This window comes from Macaca nemestrina, chromosome 9, assembly GCF_043159975.1.
Source record: "Macaca nemestrina isolate mMacNem1 chromosome 9, mMacNem.hap1, whole genome shotgun sequence".
Lineage (NCBI taxonomy): Eukaryota > Metazoa > Chordata > Mammalia > Primates > Cercopithecidae > Macaca > Macaca nemestrina.
Genome location: NC_092133.1, coordinates 14,180,408 through 14,202,179, shown reverse-complemented (window position 1 = coordinate 14,202,179; position 21,772 = coordinate 14,180,408). Strand labels below are relative to the sequence as shown.

The window sequence follows — 21,772 nt, the reverse complement described above, 5'->3', positions numbered from 1 at the left end:
GCTCTCCAAGAGCAGGGTTAATGCCTCATTCTTTCACCCCTACATTCCTGTGTCTAGTATTTGGCCTGGATATAGTAGGTGCACATTAAATATCTGTTGTGTGAGTGGATGAGCATCTTTCCCAAAAGGCCAATGTTCACCCCAGCCCTGGACTTCTCAGGGGCCCTGTCCAGGCAAAGGATGGACCAAAAAGGGAGCTGGGTAGGAGACAGAAGGTTTGGCTCCTGTCACAGACTCTGCCACCCACAAGCATGTGCTCAGGTGAGTCATGTCATCCATTTTGGTGTTCCCATCTCTAAAACAGGAGGAATAGCTGTCCCCCCACTTTTTAAGGGTTTGCGATGACATGATGGGAAAGAAGCACTTGGAAAGAGGTTCCACAAGTGTGATGTGATTCCCCTCACACCTCAGAGGGGAGTTTTGCAATTGAGAAGGTGGGGCAGTGCAGGACCAAGGTTAGAAACGGTGTGCAACTTACTCTCAGAAAGCCAGCAGGTAAGCAGAGTGGATTTGGAGGTATAATGAATGACTGCAAAGGCCACCCAGGCTGTGCTCTCTGCACATGGGAACTAGAAATCAGAGTACAAACTATGGAGCCAGTAGATAACACAGATATGGGAGTGGTCTAAGGTAAGGCAATAGGGAGTGGTGGGACCTGCAGCCAACTAGAGATTACAATCACACGCTGCCTCAGGCATTTGCAAAAAGGTTTAAAACTTACACCCCATGAAACAGCAAAATGCATCTATGGCCTGCTGGCTGGGAGTCTGAGACCCCTGCAGATGGCTGTATTAAGCATGTCATTTTTTTTTTTTTTTTCAGACGGAGTCTCGCTCTGTGGCCCAGGCTGGGGTGCAGTGCCATGATCTCGGCTCACTGCAACCTCTGCCTCACAGGTTCCAGTGATTCTCCTGCCTGAGGCTCCCTAGTAGCTGGGATTACAGGTGTGCGCCACCACACCAGCTAATTTTTGTATTTTTAGTAGAGACGGAGTTTCACCATGTTGGCCAGGCTGGTCTCAAACTCCTGACCTTAGGTGATCCGCCCGCCCTGACCTCCCAAAGTGCTGAGATTACAGACGTGAGCCACTGTGCCGGGCCTCTAGCATGTCTTTTTATTCCAATGCTCACTTGGGGCCTTGCTGACACTGGAGAGACTGCCCCTACCAGGCAGGGCCCCCTAATTCCTAGAGATAGTAAACAGCTGAGTATGCCTTTAACGTGCAAAGCCATGAATCCAGAGATGTAACCCAGATGCCTCCTTTATCAGGCTGTCACACTGGAGGCCATTACCCATCTGCCTTAAGCACCCCAGAGTCTGGCCAGACAACTAGGGACAGTCCCTATACCCCAGAACCTGCTGAAATGACTCAAACCAGCCCATCTGAAGCCTGTTTACCCTGCTTGCCTTTTCCAGAGAAACCACAGTAAAGGCTCTTGCCCATGTTTTCCCCTTGGGCTGCCTCCTGACCCTGGTGCTTCCCCCACGTGGCCCTGCATGATTATCGCATGCCGCCTCTGCTTAGGAACTGTAACAAATTGTCTCTCCAATGGCAGTTGTCTCCTGACCTGCTGGCCTCATTAGGCCTGAACAGTAAGAAAACCTGTATTTTCATACATCTGTAAACCCCACTGGAGCACAGCTCGCCACTGCTGCTTTATTGCCCCCTGAATCTTGGCACCTAGCACAGTCCCTGGCACATTGAAGACACGATTTCTTTTTTTTTTTTTTTTTTTTTTTTTTGAGACAGAGTTTTGCTCTGTCACCCAGGCTGGAGTGCAGCTTACTGCAACCTTTGCCTCCCGATTCAGGTGATTCTCCTGCCTCTACCTCCTGAGTAGCCGGATTACTGGCATGTGCAGTCATGCGTGGCTAGTATTTGTATTTTTAGTAGAGACAGAGTTTCACCATGTTGGCCAGGCTGGTCTCAAACTCCTGACCTCAGGTGATCCACCCACCTCGGCCTCCCAAAGTGCTGGGATTACAGGTGTGAGCCGCCACACCCAGCCAAAGACACAATTTCAACCCTAATCGATGAATGGATGGGCACAGGGATGAAAGCAAAGGGCTGGGTACAAGCAGTTGTTTGGCTATGTGGATCCCCTACACTTCAGCTTCACGTTTGCAATTGCTTCAGGACACTAAATTCTGCATATGCCTCAGTGCTGCGACTGGCATAGATGTAAGCCAGACGGAGTGGCGTGAGTTCACACTAGTAGGAGTAAGCAGTGATTAAGCTCTGAGGCTCACCACCCCGCTGCCTTTCAGCTTTTCAGGCAACTCCTAAGTGGGGGCAGGGGGAAGAATATTCCTTTAATGGCTGATCTTCTGGCTAACTCTGGCTATTTGTTTTATTCAAACTCTTAGAAAGAGATGGCCATCTCAAAGGGTCTCTGCGCCCATTGGTAAAAGGGGAAAAGTCAGAGAGCGGCTTCCTAGCCCACCTTCAGTCTCTGAGACCTGCCCACGACAGGCTCTCCAAAGGCAGCCAGTCATGTCACCCTCAAGACTCCCTACGTCTGCAGTGGTGCAGTGGGCTGTCTCTGTATCCCTGAATAACCGAACTGCATCCAGTTAATAAACTGAAAGCTGAGCTAGAGAACCTGTGTTGTTTTTAATCTTTACTCTTTAAAAATGCATCAATCTAGCCAGGCGCAGTGGCTCACACCTGTAATCCTAGCACTTTGGAAGGCTGAGGGGGCAGATCACTTGAAGTCAGGAGTTCGAGACCAGCCTGGCCAACATGGTGAAAACCCAACTCCACTAAAAATGCAAAAATTAGCTGGCCATGGTGGTGGGTGCTGTAATCCCAGCTACTTGGAAGGCTGAGGCACAAGAATCGCTTGAACCTGGGAGGCGGAGGTTGCAGTGACCTGAGATCATGCCACCGAACTCCAGCCTGGGAGACAGAGTGACACTCCATCTCAAAAATTAAAAAATAGGCCTGGTGCGGTGGTTCATGCCTGTAATCCCAGCACTTTGGGAGGCTAAGGCGGGAGGATCATGAGGTCAGTTCAAGACCAGCCTGACCAACATGGTGAAACCCCGTCTCTACTAAAAATACTAAATATACAAAAATACTATACAAAATACTATATTTACAAAGTATACAAAAATACTATACAAAATACTATATTTTTGTAAATATACAAAAATACTAAATACTAAAAATACAAAAATCAGCTGGGTGGTATGTGCCTGTAATCCCAGATACTCAGGAGGCTGAGGCAGAAGAATCGCTTTAACCCATGAGGCAGAGATTGCAGTGAGCCCAGATCGTGCCACTGCACTCCAGCCTGGGCGACAGAGCAAGACTCTGTCTCAAAAATAAATAAATAAATAAATAAATAAATAAATAAATAAAGCGCCAATCTGCTCTGCTTGACAATGAACTGAATTTCTCTGATCACAGGGCCCTTGGGTATCATTCTCAGTATCACCGTCTCCTTCCCAGGTTCTGGAAATAGGCAGAGAGAAGACAGGTGCAGAGTAGGCCTGTCTGGGAAGTACCTGAGGAGGGTGGAGAAGCCTGTGTTTGCTGTTTCTGATGAATGTCCTTGGGTTATTTAGTGCTTGGCAGTGAACGGCTCCCTGAAGGCCATCCCTTTCCCAGGCCCTGGATGGAAGGGCAGGAAACATTTGACCACAGTGTCTAGACAGCGAGGCTAGGGAATCCGGGGGGCTGCCCAAGAGCTCATGTGGGGGACAGCCATCAGTAGGGTAACTGTGACCCAGAATAGAACCAGATTAGGGCTTATAATAGGCATTATCCCAGTCTAATTATTAAGCTCAACCCCTCTTCTCTCAGAAAAGTGTCCTAGTTTGATTGATAAACTATACAGCCACCTTCAACACTAGGGAATTTTGCAAACAGGAAAGTCTGAGTTGGGAGGCTCACACGCAACAGAAGCTGGTCACTTTGTACAAACAGAAAGGGCTTAGCAAACATCCTGGAAAAGGCCTGGTGGCAGCACCCAACCCCCTACAAATAGCACGAACAATTCACCAAAGGGAACTGAGCCTGACCTTGGCCCTGGTGGGCTCTGCTCTAAAAGTGGAGTTCCTGGGCTGGCGGGGACAGCCTGGCTCAAGCATGGCCCATTCGCAGCCTCCCCATCCAAGAAGAGCAGGCTGAAAGGCAGCATTTCTTTTTCCTGGTGAAGTCTCAAGCCAGAGTTAGTAAGTTCTGTGGGAGCAGAGAGGAAAGGATTATGATATGTCCGCGATGGGTACAGGAGAAAGGAAGAGCCCCACCAACTCCATCCTTTGCACGTACCTGTGCTACAATGCCATTCAACACCACCTTGACTCGCCAGGGGGACCCTGAACAATTTCCCACTTGTGTTTCTTTTCCTTCCTGGTTGAGATCTTGTTTCTGTCAAGATGAACTATTTATCTGCATTGCATGAAATGTCACGGGTTGTGGTCAAAACCAGGACCAACCCACACACAAGAAATAATAACCCTTTGATGACACTCACACACAAGTTTCCCAAATCTTTAGAGGCTGTCAGTGATTCATTTTCTTTTTCCAGCACTGAACGTGCTCTCGAGAAATATTTAACCCAAAAGGCGACTGGCAGACAATACCCCCAGTAGCCTGGGTTTGCCGGATCAACTCATGCTTGAGTTAATTTACTAAGTGACCTGTGGACATGCATCCACTCACCAGAGAGGTAGAGCAAACACTTACAAGGTAAAAGGTAGTGATGTGTTTCACCCTGCGGCCTTATATGAGGCTTAATTAAGCTACAAAATGCTCGACGTGTCCAGTGTTGAAGGAATCTCTGTTTTGTGAACTAAAACTTCCAAGTTATTATTATTATTTTTTTATGTTAGCTTAGCCATCATGCAAAATTTACTGGTGAAGCAGTTAATAAAACACACATATCCCATGGAAGGGTTTTGTACATTTCAGTCCTTACAAATAACAAAGCAATGATAAACCCTGCACGGTCCTGAGAGGAAGTTCCTTTGCTTCTTAAAGCTGCCAGTCCTGGCTCTTTGGGGGCTCATGTGTTATAAATTCTGGAAGCTCTTTTAGCTGCAGTTTGAGCATCAGGCGAATCTTCTTCCTCTTCCTCGGTTCGCTTGTGTTTTAAAAACAAGTCAGACTTTAAGAAGCGGCTGTAGCTGTCGTACTTCATGAGATTAAAGATCTAAGGAGGAAAAGAAAAAAGAGTCTGAAGGCTGAGGCTAATCCAGGCCATAAATCATCTCATCAGATAAGTATTGGATACCTACCATGTGCCAAAGAATACTAGTACGTGCAAAGAACACACTAAGAAAGCTCAAATAAGCCATCTGCTAGACAAGGCACATTTCCTGGAGATTTTTGGTCATTATGCAATAATCTCAATGGAATATATAGACAGTCACATGAACAAATATGCCTTTATTTTCCACGGAAATATAGATTCACACGGCACTAATTCAGACCCTTGTATCAAGAAGTCCTTCAAGACTCTCCCCTTTATTTGCCTAGATAACACAAGGATGTATTTCTCCAAGAGCTTGAGGCAGCCGGATAGAAACCATTTCTGTAGAGGCAGTGGTGTTAAAAAGATCACTGATATATCATATGATGCCAGTATTGTTAAGACTCCCAGTAAGTCTGGCATCCGAGATCTCAAACAAACCTATTATTGTGCCAAGAGTCAAAATGAGGCATGCTCACTGCAGGGCAGGACAGTCAAACTATGATCTTAGCAAGGGAACAGGCCCCAAATAAAGAACAGAGCAGCCAGCTGCAGCAGGCCAACATCTGTGCCATCAGACAGGCTGGGGAGCACATCCCCAGAATGAAACAAGTCTAAGGTATGTCAGGTGAGCGAAGAAGACACCCGACAGAGCTGAAGTGCCCCAGATTAGAGGGCTGCCCCTGCCGGTACAGCAGACACTCAGAAGGCTGTCCACAGGCACAGTAGCTTCCTTTGGCTGCCACTGAACCTCTTCTGGGCCATGGTCCTTGTGACCAGCATTCATCTTCCCCCACTCCTACCCAATCCTGTGCCATCTGCCCTCCTCCCTTGTCCCAGGAAAGGGGCAGGGAAAGGAGAAGCACAAAGCCTTTTCCAGCTGTTGAGAAGTATGATCTCTTTCCCACCCCTCATCTTTCTCTCTCTCTCTCTCCCCCCCACCCACCCTCTCAGACCTTTCCACTTAACTTTCAGTATGCTCTGCAACTAAAAATCCACACAGTTCACCCTGGTACACGGAACAACCAAGTGGAAAGTTCCAGAGATGTCTAGAATGTCGCTGACTGCCAGACGGGGCTGTCAAGTGGATGGTAAAACCCTGACATATTTTAAGGCTGCCCTCTCCCAACACACATACACTATTTTATAAATGAAACATCTGAGGGGGCCGGGCACGGTGGCTCACACCTGTAATCTCAGCACTTTGGGAGGTGGAGGCAGGTGGATCACTTGAGGTCAGGAGTTCAAGACCAGCCTGGCCAACATGGTGAAACCCCGTCTCTACTAAAAATACAAAAATTAGCCGAGCGTGGTGGCACATGCCTGTAACCCCAGCTACTTGGGAGGCTGAGGCAGAAGAATCACTTGAACCTGGGAGGCAGAGGCTGCAGTGAGCTGAGATCACACCACTGCACTCCAGCCTGGGCAACACAGCGAGACTCTGTCTCAAAAAAATAAATAAATAAAATAAAATAAAAAATAAATAAACATCTGAGGGACTCAAAGGACTCAGAACATCTGCTTGGCAGATAGGAGGTACTTCAGGAGGGAACTGGAACCCTCAAATTTTACACCTTCATCTTCCCAAGATGGCTTCAACCACAGCAGAACCGCCTGAGTCACTGTACTATAAACAGAGTCCACAACCCAGAGAAAGACCTGGGACTTCAGGTTTTCTTTAAACTGTTAAACTAGCGCCTGCCCATCCCCTGGTGCCCTTCTAGTCTTGCCCGAGTCCTCCAGCTGCTCAGCAAGGCCCTGCCTCCTTAAGGCCCTGTCCCATGCCACGCTAGAGCAGTCGTCTATCTTGTAGCCATCCTGGAATTCCAGGTGTGACTGTAATTTTCTGAGGTTTACAGAAAAAAAAAAAAAAATTTAATCCCAGAAAAGACAAAAATCATAGCCGGGGGTGAGGTGGGGGATGAGAAACACCATTACTCCTTCAGGGTGTCCCACCAAGGTGCTAAGCAAGCGCCACCATCTGCCTTATTCAGCCCTTCCGAACACAAGAGCCCCCAAGGGAAACTTTTCGAGGCTTACCTAGTTCAAAGTTTGCAATGAACGCTCAAATGTGACTAATGAAACCAGTGGCACCAGGGTCCCGGCTGGCACCTGGCCTCAGTCCTGTGCCCACTCCCACCCCAGGTCCACGCAGACGGGACCCGCCACTCTGAGCAGGATGCGGTGCGACCCAGGCGTCTCGTGTGAAGTCTTTGCGCGTGGGAGAGGAACATCCTGTTTGCCTGTAGTGGCTCTGAGGCTCAGACTTCAAAGTAGAGAAGAAAAAAGGCTGGCGTTGGGGGCACCCAGGGCAGAGGAGGAGGGGGAGGGGAGGAGGCTGCTTCAGCTGGGAGGAAGCTCAGGGACTGCCCTGGGCTGGCAGGACTCGACCCTGAGATCCGGAGGCTGCCAGCAAGCTTGAGGGGAGGGGGCTGCAAACTATTTATTAAGAGCATAAGGGCCACTCCCTACTGGCGCAGGTGTGAAATGCCCTACAAGTACAGAAGTCCCTCAGGCAGAGGTTTCCTCCTCTGAGAGCTCTCGCCCATCTCCCACGCTGCTGCAGTGACTGGGAGGCAGCTGTGACCGCTGGACCCAGACAGGCTGGAGAAAGAGAGGATGTCACCCCCAAAGCCTTCATGTGCCTGGGCTGTGGGAAGCCTGATTGCTCTACATGGGGTGTGCAGGCAGACTTCTGACTGCCACCGGCCAAGGACCCCCTGGGCCTGGCTCAGGAGCACGTAGTAACAGGGTGCTCCTGGGACGGGGCTCAGCAAAGGTGACTTAGAGGATGGAGAATGCAACTAAGGCCAGGCGCAGTGGCTCATGCCTGAAACCCCAGTGCTCTGGGAGGCTGAGGCGGGGGATAGCTAAATCCTGTCTCTACTAAAACTATAAAAATTAGCAGGGCTTGGTGGCACCCACCTGCAGTCCCAGCTACCAGAGCCTCATCTGTCATAGGGAAAAGAGCTGTAACTGGGGTCCAGTAAATGTTTACCACTGACTGAACAGAAACCGTTCGCTGCGCAGCAGCAGAGGCTGGGGAACTGAACCCGGCTAGCACCCGGCCGCTGTGCCCTCCAGCCCCGCGCTGGGCAGCGTGTGGGCATTCTTTCCTTCAGTCCTCCCTCTAGCGCTCTGAAGACCCTGATTTGACAGAGGAGGAAACGAGGGGCTTAGGGGTTCCTCACAGTTCCGGAGGCTAGAAGTCCGAGGTCAAGATGCCGTCAGGGTTGGTTTCTCCTGAGGCCGCTCTCCTTGGCTTGCAGACCACACCTTCTCCCTGTGTCTTCACGGGGTCTCCCCAGTGCATGTGTATCCTTCCCTCCTCTTCTTACAAGGACACCAGTCAGACTGGATTAGGGCCCACCTCAATGTCCTCGTTTAATGTTAATTACCCCTTTAAAGGTCTATCTCCAAATAAAGTCACATTCTGGGGATTAGGACTTCAACATATGAATTAGGGAGGGGAGCACAGGTCAGCTCATAACAATGAGCAAAAGAGACGGGTGGGAGGCCAGCCCGGGCAGGCTCTGGAGCCCCTACTCCCGACCATGAGGCCATCTGCCACTCGCATGGCAGGACAATAAAAACGAGGGCTGCAAAGAGAGCAACATGGAAAACTGACCGTGAATGTTAAATGACTGATGCTAAATTTTAAAAACACACCCTGTCTAAAAACAATGATCCCAAATACGTTCTTTTTTGTTGTTGCTGTTTGTTTTTTTGAGATAGAGTCCCACTCTGTCATCCAGGCTGGAGTGCAGTGGTGCGATCTCGGCTCACTGCAACCTCCGCCTCCCAGGTTCAAGCGATTCTCCCACTTCTGCCTCCTGAGTAGCTGTGATTACAGGCGTGCGCCACCATACCCAGCTAAGTAGAGACAGGTTTTCACCAAGTTGACCAGGCTGGTCTCAAACTCCTGAACTCAGGTGATCCACCCTCCTAGGCCTCCCAAAGTGCTGGGATTACAGGCGTGAGCCACCGCACCTGGCTCCAAATACATTCTTTAAGAGTGTATCCATGTGTCTAAGTGAGAAACAAATGTCCCTAAAGGTCAGTAGTGGGGTAAGTGGTGCTCCCCTAAACTTACGTTCACCTGGAATCTCAGAATTGACCTCATTTGAAAAGAGGGTTGGAAAAGGGTCTCAAAATGAAATCACACTGCATTTAGGGTAGGCCCTAAATCCAAGGACTGGGTGTCCTCATCAGAAGAGGAGGGGACACAGAGAGACACACCGAGGGAAGAAGGCATGTGAAGGCAGAGGCAGACATCGGTGATGCAGCCATGCGCCAAGCAGCGCTAAGGAGTGCTGACAGCCACCAGCAGTCTGGAAGCTGAAGGGGCAAGGAAGTACCCCTAACATCCCCCCGCCACCGCCCACCAGAGCCTTTTGGAGAACAGGGCCCTGCCAACACCGTGATGTCAGATTTTCAATGTTTCTGCTGAGCGAATGCGTTTCTGCTGTTTGAAGCCACTTGGCCTGGGGTCATTGCTTACGACAGCCCAAGGAGGCTCATCGAGTCCTCTTTTTGATTTTACCTCACCTCTGCTCAAACAAAGAAAATGAGATGGGCCTAGGGGTCCCAGACAGTTCCAACAAGCAGGGCTCCCCGAGGGGGAGAAATGACCTCACCAGGGCTGGACTGTGATGGGCACCTGAACAACATGATCGGACTCCTTAAGTGTCCATAAGGAAGAGAAAGAAGAAAATGGAGCCATCTGGGCTAAGCGGGAGGCTGCAGGTGACTGGAAGACACGGCAGCAGAGCTGAGGCAGCCATCCGTCCAATGAGCAGCTGCTGGTGAAGCGGAAAACTCAAGTTGGCAGCTGAGCTGCATTCTGTATCTTTTTTTTTTTTTCTTTTTTTGGCCAAGACAGCTGCGGCTTAGCAAGGTTTGGGGTTTTGGCAGCCCCACATCTGCGAGCTGCACGCCTGGACTGTAAACTGTTTAGCATCGTTGCCTTGGGATCCAATCCTACAGGCCGCTGGAAGTGAGATTCGGACAAAAACGAGGAGGGAGGCTTCCTGCAGATGTGCAGCTCTGTACAACGGTCCCGCAAAACCAGGTCTTTATATCGCCAAACCACCTCCTCTCCAGATCCCAGACGTGGCCATGACCAAGCAGGATTTGCCTTCCGGAAAGAAAAATATCCACGCAGTGCTCCAACTTCAGACTGTTCAAAATGTGCCGCTCCAGGAAAGGACGTCGCCCTGACGCACACTCAGCTGTGTAGAAACGAGGAGCTCAACCAGCCTTGGAGGCCCCTCTGTGAATGTTGCGTCTGTCTCCATTCATTGCATTTCAAGCCTAATAAATATTTTAACACTTCTCGGAAGACACGTACAGAAGACCTAAACAAAACACGCATCCTCTCTTCTCTTCAAAACCCTCCGCCATGTTATTTCAGGCATGAGAAGAAAACATCATTCCTTAAGGCAATGCAAGTTTAGTTAGTGGGATATCATATTTGCTTTAAGAACTTGGTTTCGTTTTTACAGGAAAATGGCTGAAGGAAGGTGGAAGCACCGCCGTCTCTGAATTGCGGCTCTAGAAGGCGTCCTCTCTCCACGCACATGGACTACAGACGGGCTTGTGTACCCATGCGAGGAGACACAAAGGGAGAAAAAAGGAAGCTCCTGTCCCTCCAGCCCTCAGAAGTGGCTGGGCATTGACAAGGCTGTTGGGGCAAGGCGCAAACAGGCATGTACCCACCCCCTCAAGTAAAGACCACCTCCCTTTCAAGTGGGAACGGGCTGCACCCAGGAGGAGGTCTGAGGGCAGCTGGCAGAGAGCAGATGAGCAGACGAAGCAGCTCAAGTCAGCCCTTGCCCCAGAGCGCCAGGACAGGCCACACAGAAGGTTCCATTGTCTTGCATGGCGCTCCAGCTTCATAGACAGACCAGCTAGAGATGACAGTGTGCCAGGGGTGGGACTGGAAATCCAGAAGGAGTCTGGACACAACAGGATCAGAGAGACCTTGCTTGGATGAAATCCCCTCCCAAGCTCACGGGTTCAGTGCCGTCACACGTGTGGAGCCGATTGTTCGCTTTTTTCTGCAGTCCATAGGACTCATATTCCAGGCCCAAATGACACGACTCACTTTCTGCTGGGGGTGAAGGCATTTTAATTTTGCCTTTTGCCATCAGAAGGGGAGTTGAATGCTCCACTGAGTGCCACTCTCCCCTCCTCTTCCCCCAAATACCTTTTTTTTTTTTTTTTTTTTTTTTTCTGAGACGGAGTCTTACTCTGTGGCCAGGCTGGAGTGCAGTGGCGTGACCTCGGCTTACTGCAACTTCCGACTCCCTGATTCAAGCAACCCTCCTGCCTCAGCCCCCCAGGTAGCTGGGATTACAAGCATGTGCCACTACACCCAGTTAATTTTTGTATTTTTAGTAGAGATGGGGTTTCACCACGTTGGCCGGGATGGTCTCAATCTCCTGACCTCATCATCCTCCCACCTCAGCCACCCAAAGTGCTGGGATTACAAGCGTGAGCCACCGTGCCCAGCACCAAATACCATTTTAAAGTTGCAAGAAACATCTCAAAGTATCTCGAATACTGCCCTTCCCGCCGTGACCCTCGCGAGGCAGATGGCTATGGTGTACGCAGACAGCCAACCTCCCTTCCGTTTGAATAAAAAACCACACCTGCCTTTTCTGGCGGAGCATGCTAGAAAATACTCATTTCTGCCCTGCGTTTGATCTTTTGGAGCACATGTCACCTGGCACCCATAAGACTGACACATCCTAAGTCCCTTGCTCTGGTCACCACCACAGCCTCTGCCACCACCCAGGAGAGGGGACCAGGGTCATGCAGGGGCACTCAGGCCCAGGTCCCATGTGGAGAAATAATAGAGCCGGGTAGAGAATGGGCCCCCAAATGTCCGCCACAGGCCGGACAGCCCCTCTCACCCTCCCAGGCCCTCAATAGCTGGTCCACCCCTCTTACTTATGTTGAAAAAGGAAGCATTTCTCACCTCTTACTTTCTGGAGAAACTCAAAAGAAACTGCATTGCTAAAAAGGGACCCCATTCATAGCTCCTTTCTCTGTCAAGGATGTGGCTGGGAGCACTGGCATCTCACCCAAGCCTTTTCCTTTTTTTTTTTTTTTTTTTTGAGACAGAGTTTCACTCTGTCGCCCAGGCTGGAGTGGAGTGGCGTGATCTCAGCTCACTGCAACCTCTGCCTTCTAGGTACAATCGATTCTCCTGCCCCACCCTCCCAAGTAGCTGGGATTTTAGGCACATGCAAATGTGCGCAGCTAATTTTTGTATTTTTAGTGGAGACGGGGTTTCACCACATTGGCCAGGCTGGTCTCAAACTCCTGACCTCAGGTGATCCACCCACCTCAGCCTCCCAAAGTGCTGGTTTTCCATTTTTTTTTGTAAGCACCAAAGGTTAAGGACTTCTTTTTGAGTGGAGAAGTCTACCTCATCTCTGCTTTTCCAGGCTAGAGTTTAGCACCAGACCCAAAGCCCGGGGAAGGCATCCTAATAGACGCAAAATCTGCTTATTTATTTATTTATTTATTTATTTATTTATTTATTTATTTTGAGATGGAGTTTCACTCTTGTCACCCAGGCTGGAGTGCAATGGCATGGTCTCAGCTCACTGCAACCTCCGCCTCCTGGGTTCAAGCGATTCTCCTGCCTCAGCCTCCTGAGTAGCTGAGATTACAGGTGTGCGCCACCACGCCCAGCTAATTTTTTTGTATTATTCATAGAGATGAGGTTTCACCATATTGGCCAGGCTAGTCTCGAACTCCTGACCTCAGCTGATCCACCTGCCTCGGCCTCCCAAAGTGCTGGGATTATAGGCGTGAGCCACTGCGCCCGGCCCAAAATCTGCTTTTAAGTGTAGGCATGGAGACCCGTGATATTCATGGAAGAAGAATGAGCACCCCACTCCCCCAAACCCATGCCCTTCTCTTCCATGGACTGAGAAAACCACGAAGCTGCCATGTGCAATGATCTGGACCTTTCTATCTTCATCAACCTCATGGCTGTTCCAGACCATGCTGTGCTATAGAACTTAAACCAAAGGCTTCTGAGCAAGAAAGATGTGTAAACTGGGGCTAAGAAATGTGCCAGAGGAGAATTTTGTTTTAAATCTTTCATATGGAACAACTGTAAGTCACTGAGCAGACTTCAATGTGTTCCATTCTTCAGTGTTTGAGTAGAGCCTGAAAGGATCAATGATGTCATCGATTTCCCGCTGGGGAGAGAGAGGGAGGGGCAGCACTGGGGGATCCTAACTTTTCACTTCATACCCTCCTGGATACATGAATTTTTTTTATCTTAACAATGAGCATGTACTAATTTAACAATTTAAGATAATTTTGAGCCAGACACTGTGATTCACGCCTGTAATCACAGCAGCACTTTAGGAGGCCAAGGCTGGAGGATTGCTTGAGCCTAGGAGTTCAAGACCGGCCTGGGCAACATAGTAAGACCCCACCCCTAGAAAAGTATATTTTAAAAATTAGCCAAGCGTGGTGGCACACGCCTATAGTCCCAGCTACTCAGCAGTCTGAGGTTAGAGGATGGCTTGAGCCTGGGAGGTCAAGGCTACAGTGAGCCATGATGGTGCCACTGTATTCCAGCCTGGATGACAGGGGGAGCCCCAGCATAAAAAAAAATTAAAATAGGCAGGGCACAGAGGTTCATGCCTGTAATCCCAGCACTTTGGGAGGCTGAGGTGGGCACATCACTTGAGGTCAGTTCATGAATACCCCCGCTTCACAAATGAGAAAAGCTAGGCACAGAGAGGGAGCAAGTCTTGCCCGCAATCTCACAGTAACTAAATTCTAAAGTGAAAGAAGGCTGGGCACAGTAGCTTATGCCTCCAATCCCAACACTTTGGGAGGCCAAGACGGGAGGATTGCTTGAGGCCAGGAGTTTGAGACCAGCCTGGGCAACATAGTGAGACCCCATCTTTACAAAAAATAAAAATAAAAAAATAGCCGAGCCTGGTGACACTCGCCTGCAGTATCAGCTACTTGGGAGGCTGAGGTAGGAGGATTGCTTGAGCCCAGGAGGTCAAGGCTGCAGTGAGCCAAGATCACACCACTGTACTCCAGCCTGGGTGACAGAGTGAGACCCTGACTCAAAAAAATAAATAAATAAAGTCAAACAAGTTGGGGTAGGGGCAGCAGGGGGAGTCAGATCTAAGGAAGTAAGATTGTGGTTATCAGAGAGTGACTTTTTAACACCAGGGCATTGAACGCTTACAGCTCAGAGAGGTAGCAGAGGATTTGCCCAAAGCGCCATGTTACAGATGAGGACTCGGAAGCCACAGTAAGAAACAGAACCCTCCTGGGGTCAGACAGAGGCAAGGCTGGGCTAGAATCCCCCACTTCTGCCTCTGGTGCTCAGGGCCAAGCTCATGCACTGTCATAACGGTAATGAATCTGGCAGCCCCATATCCTGCGAGTATTGGACAGGGGGAGAGGGGGAAGGGGAAAGTGGGGAGGGGCAGAGGTCAGGCCACTTCCACCCACCACACAAATGGTAAGCCAAGGTCAGGAGGTCAGGGTTTCACAGCTGACTTTCTAGTAACAGAGCTGTCTCTGCACTGAGCCATCCACCTTCTCTTGCCCAGCTGGTGTGGAACAGGCACAGCCCTGAGCTAGGGACCTGAGCCAAGGTTCTCAGGCTCTAAGAGGTCCAAGACTTACCAGCCTAACCAGCACATTCTATAAACAGCCACTGTTCACATCCCTGCAATTAAACTGTCTGCCACAGCCTCGGGGCCTGACCCAGCCAGTCCCTCCCAACTGAGCTTCCACCACCCCCTCATTTGCTGCATTCCGATGACAACGCTGACCCCCAACGCACCTGCTGCCCCTGCCTGGGGGCCTTTGCGCTTGCCTCTCCTTGGAAGGTCCTGGCTCCCAGGTCCTCTCATCCAGATCCCGCTTGCCATTCAGGTCCCAGTCGCCTCTCCAGGGAGCCCTCCTTGAGCACCGACCCTAGCAGGCCCCTCCCAGTCCCTCTCAGCCCATCCCCTGCTGCATTTCCTTCTTAGCATTGATCTTTCTCTGCCCTCCTTGGTGGGGCAGATGCTGATTTCCCTGTTGTACACACAGTTCCTAGCACAGTCCCTGGTACAGAGTAGGGCCTCAATTCATAATTGTAGCATAAAGGAATAAATAAAACAACAAATCCACAAACCAGCAGACCAACCAGGACTGAATCAGATCTCCCAAGAACAGATGTTTTTGTTTGTTTGTTTTTTGAGATGGAGTCTCACTCTGTCGCCCAGGCTGGAGTGCAGTGGTGCAATCTCGGTTCACTGCAAGCTCCGCCTCCCGGGTTCACGCCATTCTCCTGCCTCAGCCTCCTGAGTAGCTGGGACTACAGGCGCCCGCCACCACTCCGGCTAATTTTTTGTATTTTTAGTAGAGACGGGGTTTCACTGTGTTAGCCAGGATGGTCTGGATCTCCTGACCTCGTGATCTGCCCAACTCGGTCTCCCAAAGTGCTGCGATTACAGGCAGGAGCCACCATGCCCGGCCGGAATAGATGTTTTTAAAGAAGAAAACACACTGTGAGGAACTGCAATTCCCTGAAGAATTTTTTTGTAAGGTAGCCCCCTTCCTTCCTGCTTCCTCCAACCTAAATTCATCCAACAGCAGCCTCTGACTCTAGGCTAACGTACTAGGGAAATACCCACAGTACCACCTTGTGCCTCTCCTGGCTTTGCCACCAAAGGGCTGGGCACACCAAGCTTGCAGAACTGAATTAAATCAGAGAACCATCTTGCCGCTTACATGAATTTCCCAGGTAGCAGTTTTAAGCCCCTCAAGCTTCTCTTAAGATGCCTTTGGCTGGACACAGTAGCTCACACCTGTAATCTCAGTAGTTTGGGAGGCCGAGGCGGGTGGATCACTTGAGGCCAGGAGTTTGAGACCAACCTGGCCAGCATGGTGAGATGCCATCTCTACTAAAAATACAAAAATTAGCCTAGCCTGGTGGCACACGCCTGTAATCCCAGCTACCAAGGAGGCTGAGGCAGGAGAATCACTTGAACCCGGGAGGCGGAGGCTGCAGTGAGCAGAGATGGCACCACTGTACTCCAGCCTGGGTGACAGAACGAGACTATGTCTCCAAAAAAAAATGTTTGTGATGAAGTGCTCATTAAAATGAATAATGCATTCTTCACATAATACGCTAACCTCAATTTAACTTCTACTGGATGGTTTGGGGTCACCAGGCTCACTTATCATGTCACTGTCCAAAAGCACAGGGATGCCCATGGTGTGGCGTGTGGCATTGGAGGTCCCCACGCCCAGGGTCTCAGGCCTCGATGCCATGCTTGTGCTCAGTGTCATTTCTGTGTCCTCCCTAGCTGTCAGTGGTCACCTCTTGCTGCTCATCACTCCATAGTCTGTACCACAACTTCAAATCTGCTATGAACCGAAAAACCTGTTAGAACTGTGTGCAAAGCAAGAATAAACAGGACCTGACTGAAAACTCTTGAAGCTCTCCTTTAAACAGGGTGCATGGGAGTGGGCTCATCCAGCCTGGGGCTCAGGGAAGATTTTCCCGTCCTTCTAGGTTCCAGCTGTGCCCTACAAAGTCAGAGCTGCCCTCCTAGAAGCTCAGAGAGCAGCGGCGCCCGACACGCACGTGGTGATGAGGAGCTAAGTCCGGGGGCGGGGCTGCGGTGCTGAACACACGGAAAGCGGCTGCTCTGGGGCTCCACCATGAAGCCCAGCAGCGCTCAGCAAAGCCAAAGCCGCGGGAGAGGCTTTTGAAAGTTCCGTGAAATCCTGTGGCTCCAAACATGTTCCCCTCAGCTTCAATCTCCTTCACTTAGGAAAACAGAGCTCTCAAGGGAGCCTTTGCAAGAAACAAACCGGGGCTAGTGCTGAGCACTCATTTTGACAGTTACAGCAAGGACCCGGAGAGAGAGTTTTCAAAGCAAAATGGAACCCAGGGGCCCTTCACCTGGAGACTCACTGTGAAATCGGCTCTGATTCCAAATACCTTGTTTTCACCCAGTTATGCCTTAGGAGGAAAGGTCGTGGCTCTTTCTCTCTATCCAATTAAAACACTCTTTTGCTTTTTTTTTTTTTTTTGAGATGGAGTCTCACTCTGTTGCCCAGGCTGGAGTGCAGTGGCACTATCTCGGCTCAGTGCAGCCTCAGCCTCCCAGGCTCAAGCAATTCTCCTGCCTCAGCCTCCCGAGTAGATAGGATTACAGGCGCCCAACACCACGCCTGGCTAATTTTTGTATTTTTAGCAGAGAGGGGGTTTCACCATGTTGTCCAGGCTGGTCTGGAACTCCTGACTGTAGGTGATCCACCCGCCTTGGCCTTCCAAAGCGCTGGGATTACAGGCATGAGCGACTGAGCCCAGCCTTCCAAGAAAAGGTTTTTAACAACAGAGTATAACAGTACTTGCTTTACATTCAAGAGTTTGGACTGCACATCTGTTTGGTGTGCATAAACACATACATTATTATTACATTTATTAGGCCACATCTGTTAGGGGCATGTGCATACATTTACTTATAGAAAAAAAGATGGAAAATCTACAGATCAAATGCTATTTTGTGGTTATCTCCAAGTGTGCAATCATGCAATAAAGAAATGATTTCTTCTTTATATTTTTGTTTTCCAAGTTTTTTTTCTTGAGCATGCGTGATGCTTACAGTTGGATAAAAATTATTTTTAAAAATTTTTCTGAGGCTGGGCGTGGTGGCTCTTGCCCGTGATCCCAACACTTTGGGAGGCCGAGGCTGGAGAATCGCCTGAGCTCAGGAGTTCAAGAACAGCCTGGGCAATATAACGAGAGCTCATCTCTACAAAAAAAATACAAAAATTAGCTGGGAATGGTGGCGCACACCTGTGGTCCCAGCTACTTGGGAGGCTGAGGTGGGAGGATCACTTGAGCCTGGGAGGCCAAGGTTGCAGTGAGCCGTGTTCATGCCACTGTGCTCCAACCTGGGCAACAGAGGGACACCTTGTCTCAAAAATAAATAAATAAATAAATAAATAAATAAATAAATAAATAAAATTCTTTGCCATTAAAAAAAGAAAAAAAAAAAACAATCAGCCTCTGTCCCCTGTGTTTCTTCCTTTCTGTGCTGGCTAAGCCTCCCGCTGAATGAGTCGAAGGGGCATGCCTAGTCATAAGGTCCAGCTCCATTCTGAGCTGTTGGGCAGGTGAGCCGGATCTCAGAGCCTGCAGTGCTACCACATGGAGTCAGAACTCTCCCATTCCTCATCCTACCTTGGCTCCCGCAGTCCTGGGAAGTCAGATGACCTGCATTCACAAAGCCTTTCCAATCCCTCCGCTCCAGGGGCCTCTCCGAGCTTTGAGAGACATCAAGAGGCTGCCCAGGAGCCTGGCAGAGCAACACAGACCACGGGGGTCACAGGGGAGCATGGTCTTTGAAGGCAGATGGACTAGAAGGAATCTGGCTTCCAGCACTTTCTGCTCCCTGCATGACTTAATGGTAACAAACCACTTAATCTCCCTGAACCTTGCTTTTCTCATCAGCAAAATGAGAATAATAATACTCACTGGAGATAAAATGAGACAGTACACACCAAGTGTGGCATCAGGCTCAAATGGGCAATCCTAAATGGTAGTTAGGGCCAGGCGTGGTAGCTCACGCCTGTAATCCCAGCACTTTGGGAGGCCGAGGCGGGTGGATCACTTGAGGCCAGGAGTTCGGGACCAGCCTAGTCAACACGGTGAAACCCCATCCCTACTAAAAATACAAAAAATTAGCCGGGCGTGGTGGTATAGGCCTATAATCCCAGCTGGTAGGGAGGCTGAGGCAGGAGAATCGCTTGAACTCAGGAGGCGGATGTGGCAGTGAGCTGAGATGGAGTCACTGCACTCCAGCCTGGGCCACGGAGTGAGACTTCATCTCAAAAAACAACAACAACAACAACAACAAAACCCAGAAAGTCCAGGTGCAGTGGCTCACACTGGTAATCCTAGTACTTTGGGAGGCTAAGGTGGGTGGATCACTTGAGGTCAGGATTTCGAGACCAGCCTGGCCAACATGGTGAAACCCTGTCTCTATTAAAAATATAAAAATTAGCCGGGCATGGTGGCGGGCACCTGTAATTCCAGCTACTCAGGAGGCTGAGGCAAGAGAATCGCCTGAACCTGGGAGGCGGAGATTGCAGTGAACCAAGGTCGAGCCATTGCACTCCATCCTGGGAGACAGAGTAAGTAAGACTCGGTCTAAAAAAAAAAATGCCGGGCACGGTGGCTCACGCCTGTAATCCCAGCACTTTGGGAGGCCAAGGTGGGCGGATCATGAGGTCAGGAAATCGAGACCATCCTGACTAACACGGTGAAACCCTGTCTCTACTAAAAATACAAAAAGATTAGCTGGGTGTGGTGGCGGGCGCCTGTAGTCCCAGCTACTCGGGAGGCTGAGGCAGGAGAATGGCATGAATCCGGGAGGCGGAGCTTGCAGTGAGCGGAGATTGTGCCACTGCACTCCAGCCTGGGTGACAGAGTGAGACTTTGTCTCCAAAAAAAAGGAACAAAAACAAAACCAAAAACGAAATGGTACTTAGTGCTGTCATTATTGAGATTACCGAGAGCACAGTGGTCTGTACAGGTTCTCAACCCTGGCTGCACTTTAGAGTGTCTTAGGGAGCATTGAAAAGATTCTGAGGACTAGGCTGGGGTCAATATCCCCATATGGCTACAGTCACAAAAACTGCCTTTTCACCATACATTCCACTCCCTTTGCCACCGCAAATCAACGCCCATGTATCCTTCCTACTGGCTCAAAGTCACCACTTCCAGGAGGCCCACTGCAAGTCTCCTTTAATAGCCAAATGTGAATCAGAATTCACATAGAATATGCTGCCCGATGCTAACCTTTTCATTATGACTCGGGCTACATGACGAACTATTAATAGCTTACAGTATGGGGCCACTAAAAGTATGTGGCGGTGTCTGGATATTTGCACAGAAACAGCCTGTTTCTCCTGCCACTTTGAGTTCTCCTGCTTGCTTTCTGGAGTTTTCCATCTATTCTTACCTTCAGCAATTATAGGTTGCTTTCTCAGTACAGGCTCCTCAAATAGCTCCAGCCCCCGCTCTAATCTGGATGAGAAGGCAGATAAACCTGCTGGTCCAAACTGTGTGTAGACCAAGAGTAAACAGGCCTGGGGAGACTCCTGTGGGGCAAATCTCGAGCTTAGAATTCCAGTCCCCACTGTCCCCAACCATGGCCCCTCAGTGTACCTCGGTCTGCCCGGCCGGATGAGATGGTTTCCCGGGAGTCTAACATTGGGTGTTTCACTAAATTCTTCCAGGCCTGGAATTAATGTAGGTTTTCAAATCAAGGCGCAGGCAGGGAAGTCAGGTTACCTGGTCCTGGAGTTTCTGGAACATCAGAGGGTGCGGTTCTTCCAGGATCTTCTCGTTGAGCCGAGACTGCCCCTCCACGTTGACCTGTGATGAGGCCTTGCTGGACAGAAAGGTCATGTAGATCTCCTTTGCCTTTTCCTGCATCTGGAGGAGACAGACGGGGCCTGTGTGCTATCTGCACACACAGCCTTCCCAGCCTGAGCCCTGCTCTCCCCTCCAGCCAGGCCCACAGGAGCTGCTGTGGCAAGAGAAAGGCACCCCCCACAGCCCGGGGGCTCTCAGGCCACTCCAGAGAGAATTTCTATATAGGAGAACTTGCACTGCCAAGCCCCTACCCCGCAGCCACATCTCCTGGAACAAAATTGCTGCATTAACCATCCAGAAGCCATGACAGAAAGAATCCTGGCCCGCAGAGAGCACTCAGTACCATTTACAACCATCCTGTGGCCGGGCACAGTGGCTCACGCCTGTAATCCCAGCACTTTGGGAAGCCAAGGCAGGTGGATCACCTGGGGTCAGGAGTTCGAGACCAGCCTGGCTAACATGGTGAAACCCCATCTCTACTAAAAACACAAAAATTAGCCAGGCATGGTGGTGCATACCTGTAATCCCAGCTACTTGGGAGGCTGAGGCAGGAGAATAGCTTGAACCCAGGAGACAGAGGTTGCAGTGAGCTGAGATTGCACCACTGAACTCCAGCCTGGGCGACAGAGTGAGACTCCATCTCAAAAAAAAAAAAAAAAAATCAAGTGAAAGTATGCATGCCTATCCCTACCAGTTATCCAGTGCCCACTAGGCCGCAGACACCTGCTTGGAGGCATCCCATTTCCTTAATCCCCTGGACATGCAGCAAAGGGCATTTTCCTGTTAGTGCCACTTTCCCCATGAGGACACAGAGGTCAGGAGAGGTGGCGTGGCTTATCCGAGAGCTTCTGGGAGCCTTAGGACTGTTTGGCTCCGAGGCCTCTGAATTCTGCTCAGTTCCACTTCTGCAAGACACATCGGCCCCTCCAGGTTGTGCGGTCTGCGGCCTTCCCAGGCAGGGTGATTTCCTTTTAGGTAAGGAGATACCGAGCACAGGCAGTGGAGAAAACACTCGCTGCCCGCCCTCAAGTCCCGAGTGCAGTCCTGCTGGGAAGCAGGAGCCCTGATAGGTACCGGCTTCCTGTTTCACCCGAAACTAACCGAGGCGGGCTCAGGAGCACTCACGGATGGT

At 50.1% G+C, this 21,772-nt stretch overlaps 1 protein-coding gene across 2 annotated transcripts in view; it reads right to left on the bottom strand.

Moving 5' to 3' along the window:
• Positions 1-4,890: 4,890 nt before the first annotated feature.
• LOC105467800 (regulator of G protein signaling 10) overlaps positions 4,891-21,772 on the bottom strand; it is a 41,563-nt gene continuing 24,681 nt past the window's right edge. For both annotated transcript variants that reach the window (XM_011717531.3, XM_011717528.3), the window contains exons 4-5: positions 20,557-20,700; positions 4,891-5,159 (exon numbers count right to left, since the gene is read on the bottom strand). In XM_011717531.3, the coding sequence (XP_011715833.1) occupies positions 5,013-5,159; positions 20,557-20,700 (291 nt within the window). In that variant the 3' untranslated portion in view covers positions 4,891-5,012. The remainder of the gene's footprint in view (positions 5,160-20,556; positions 20,701-21,772) is intronic.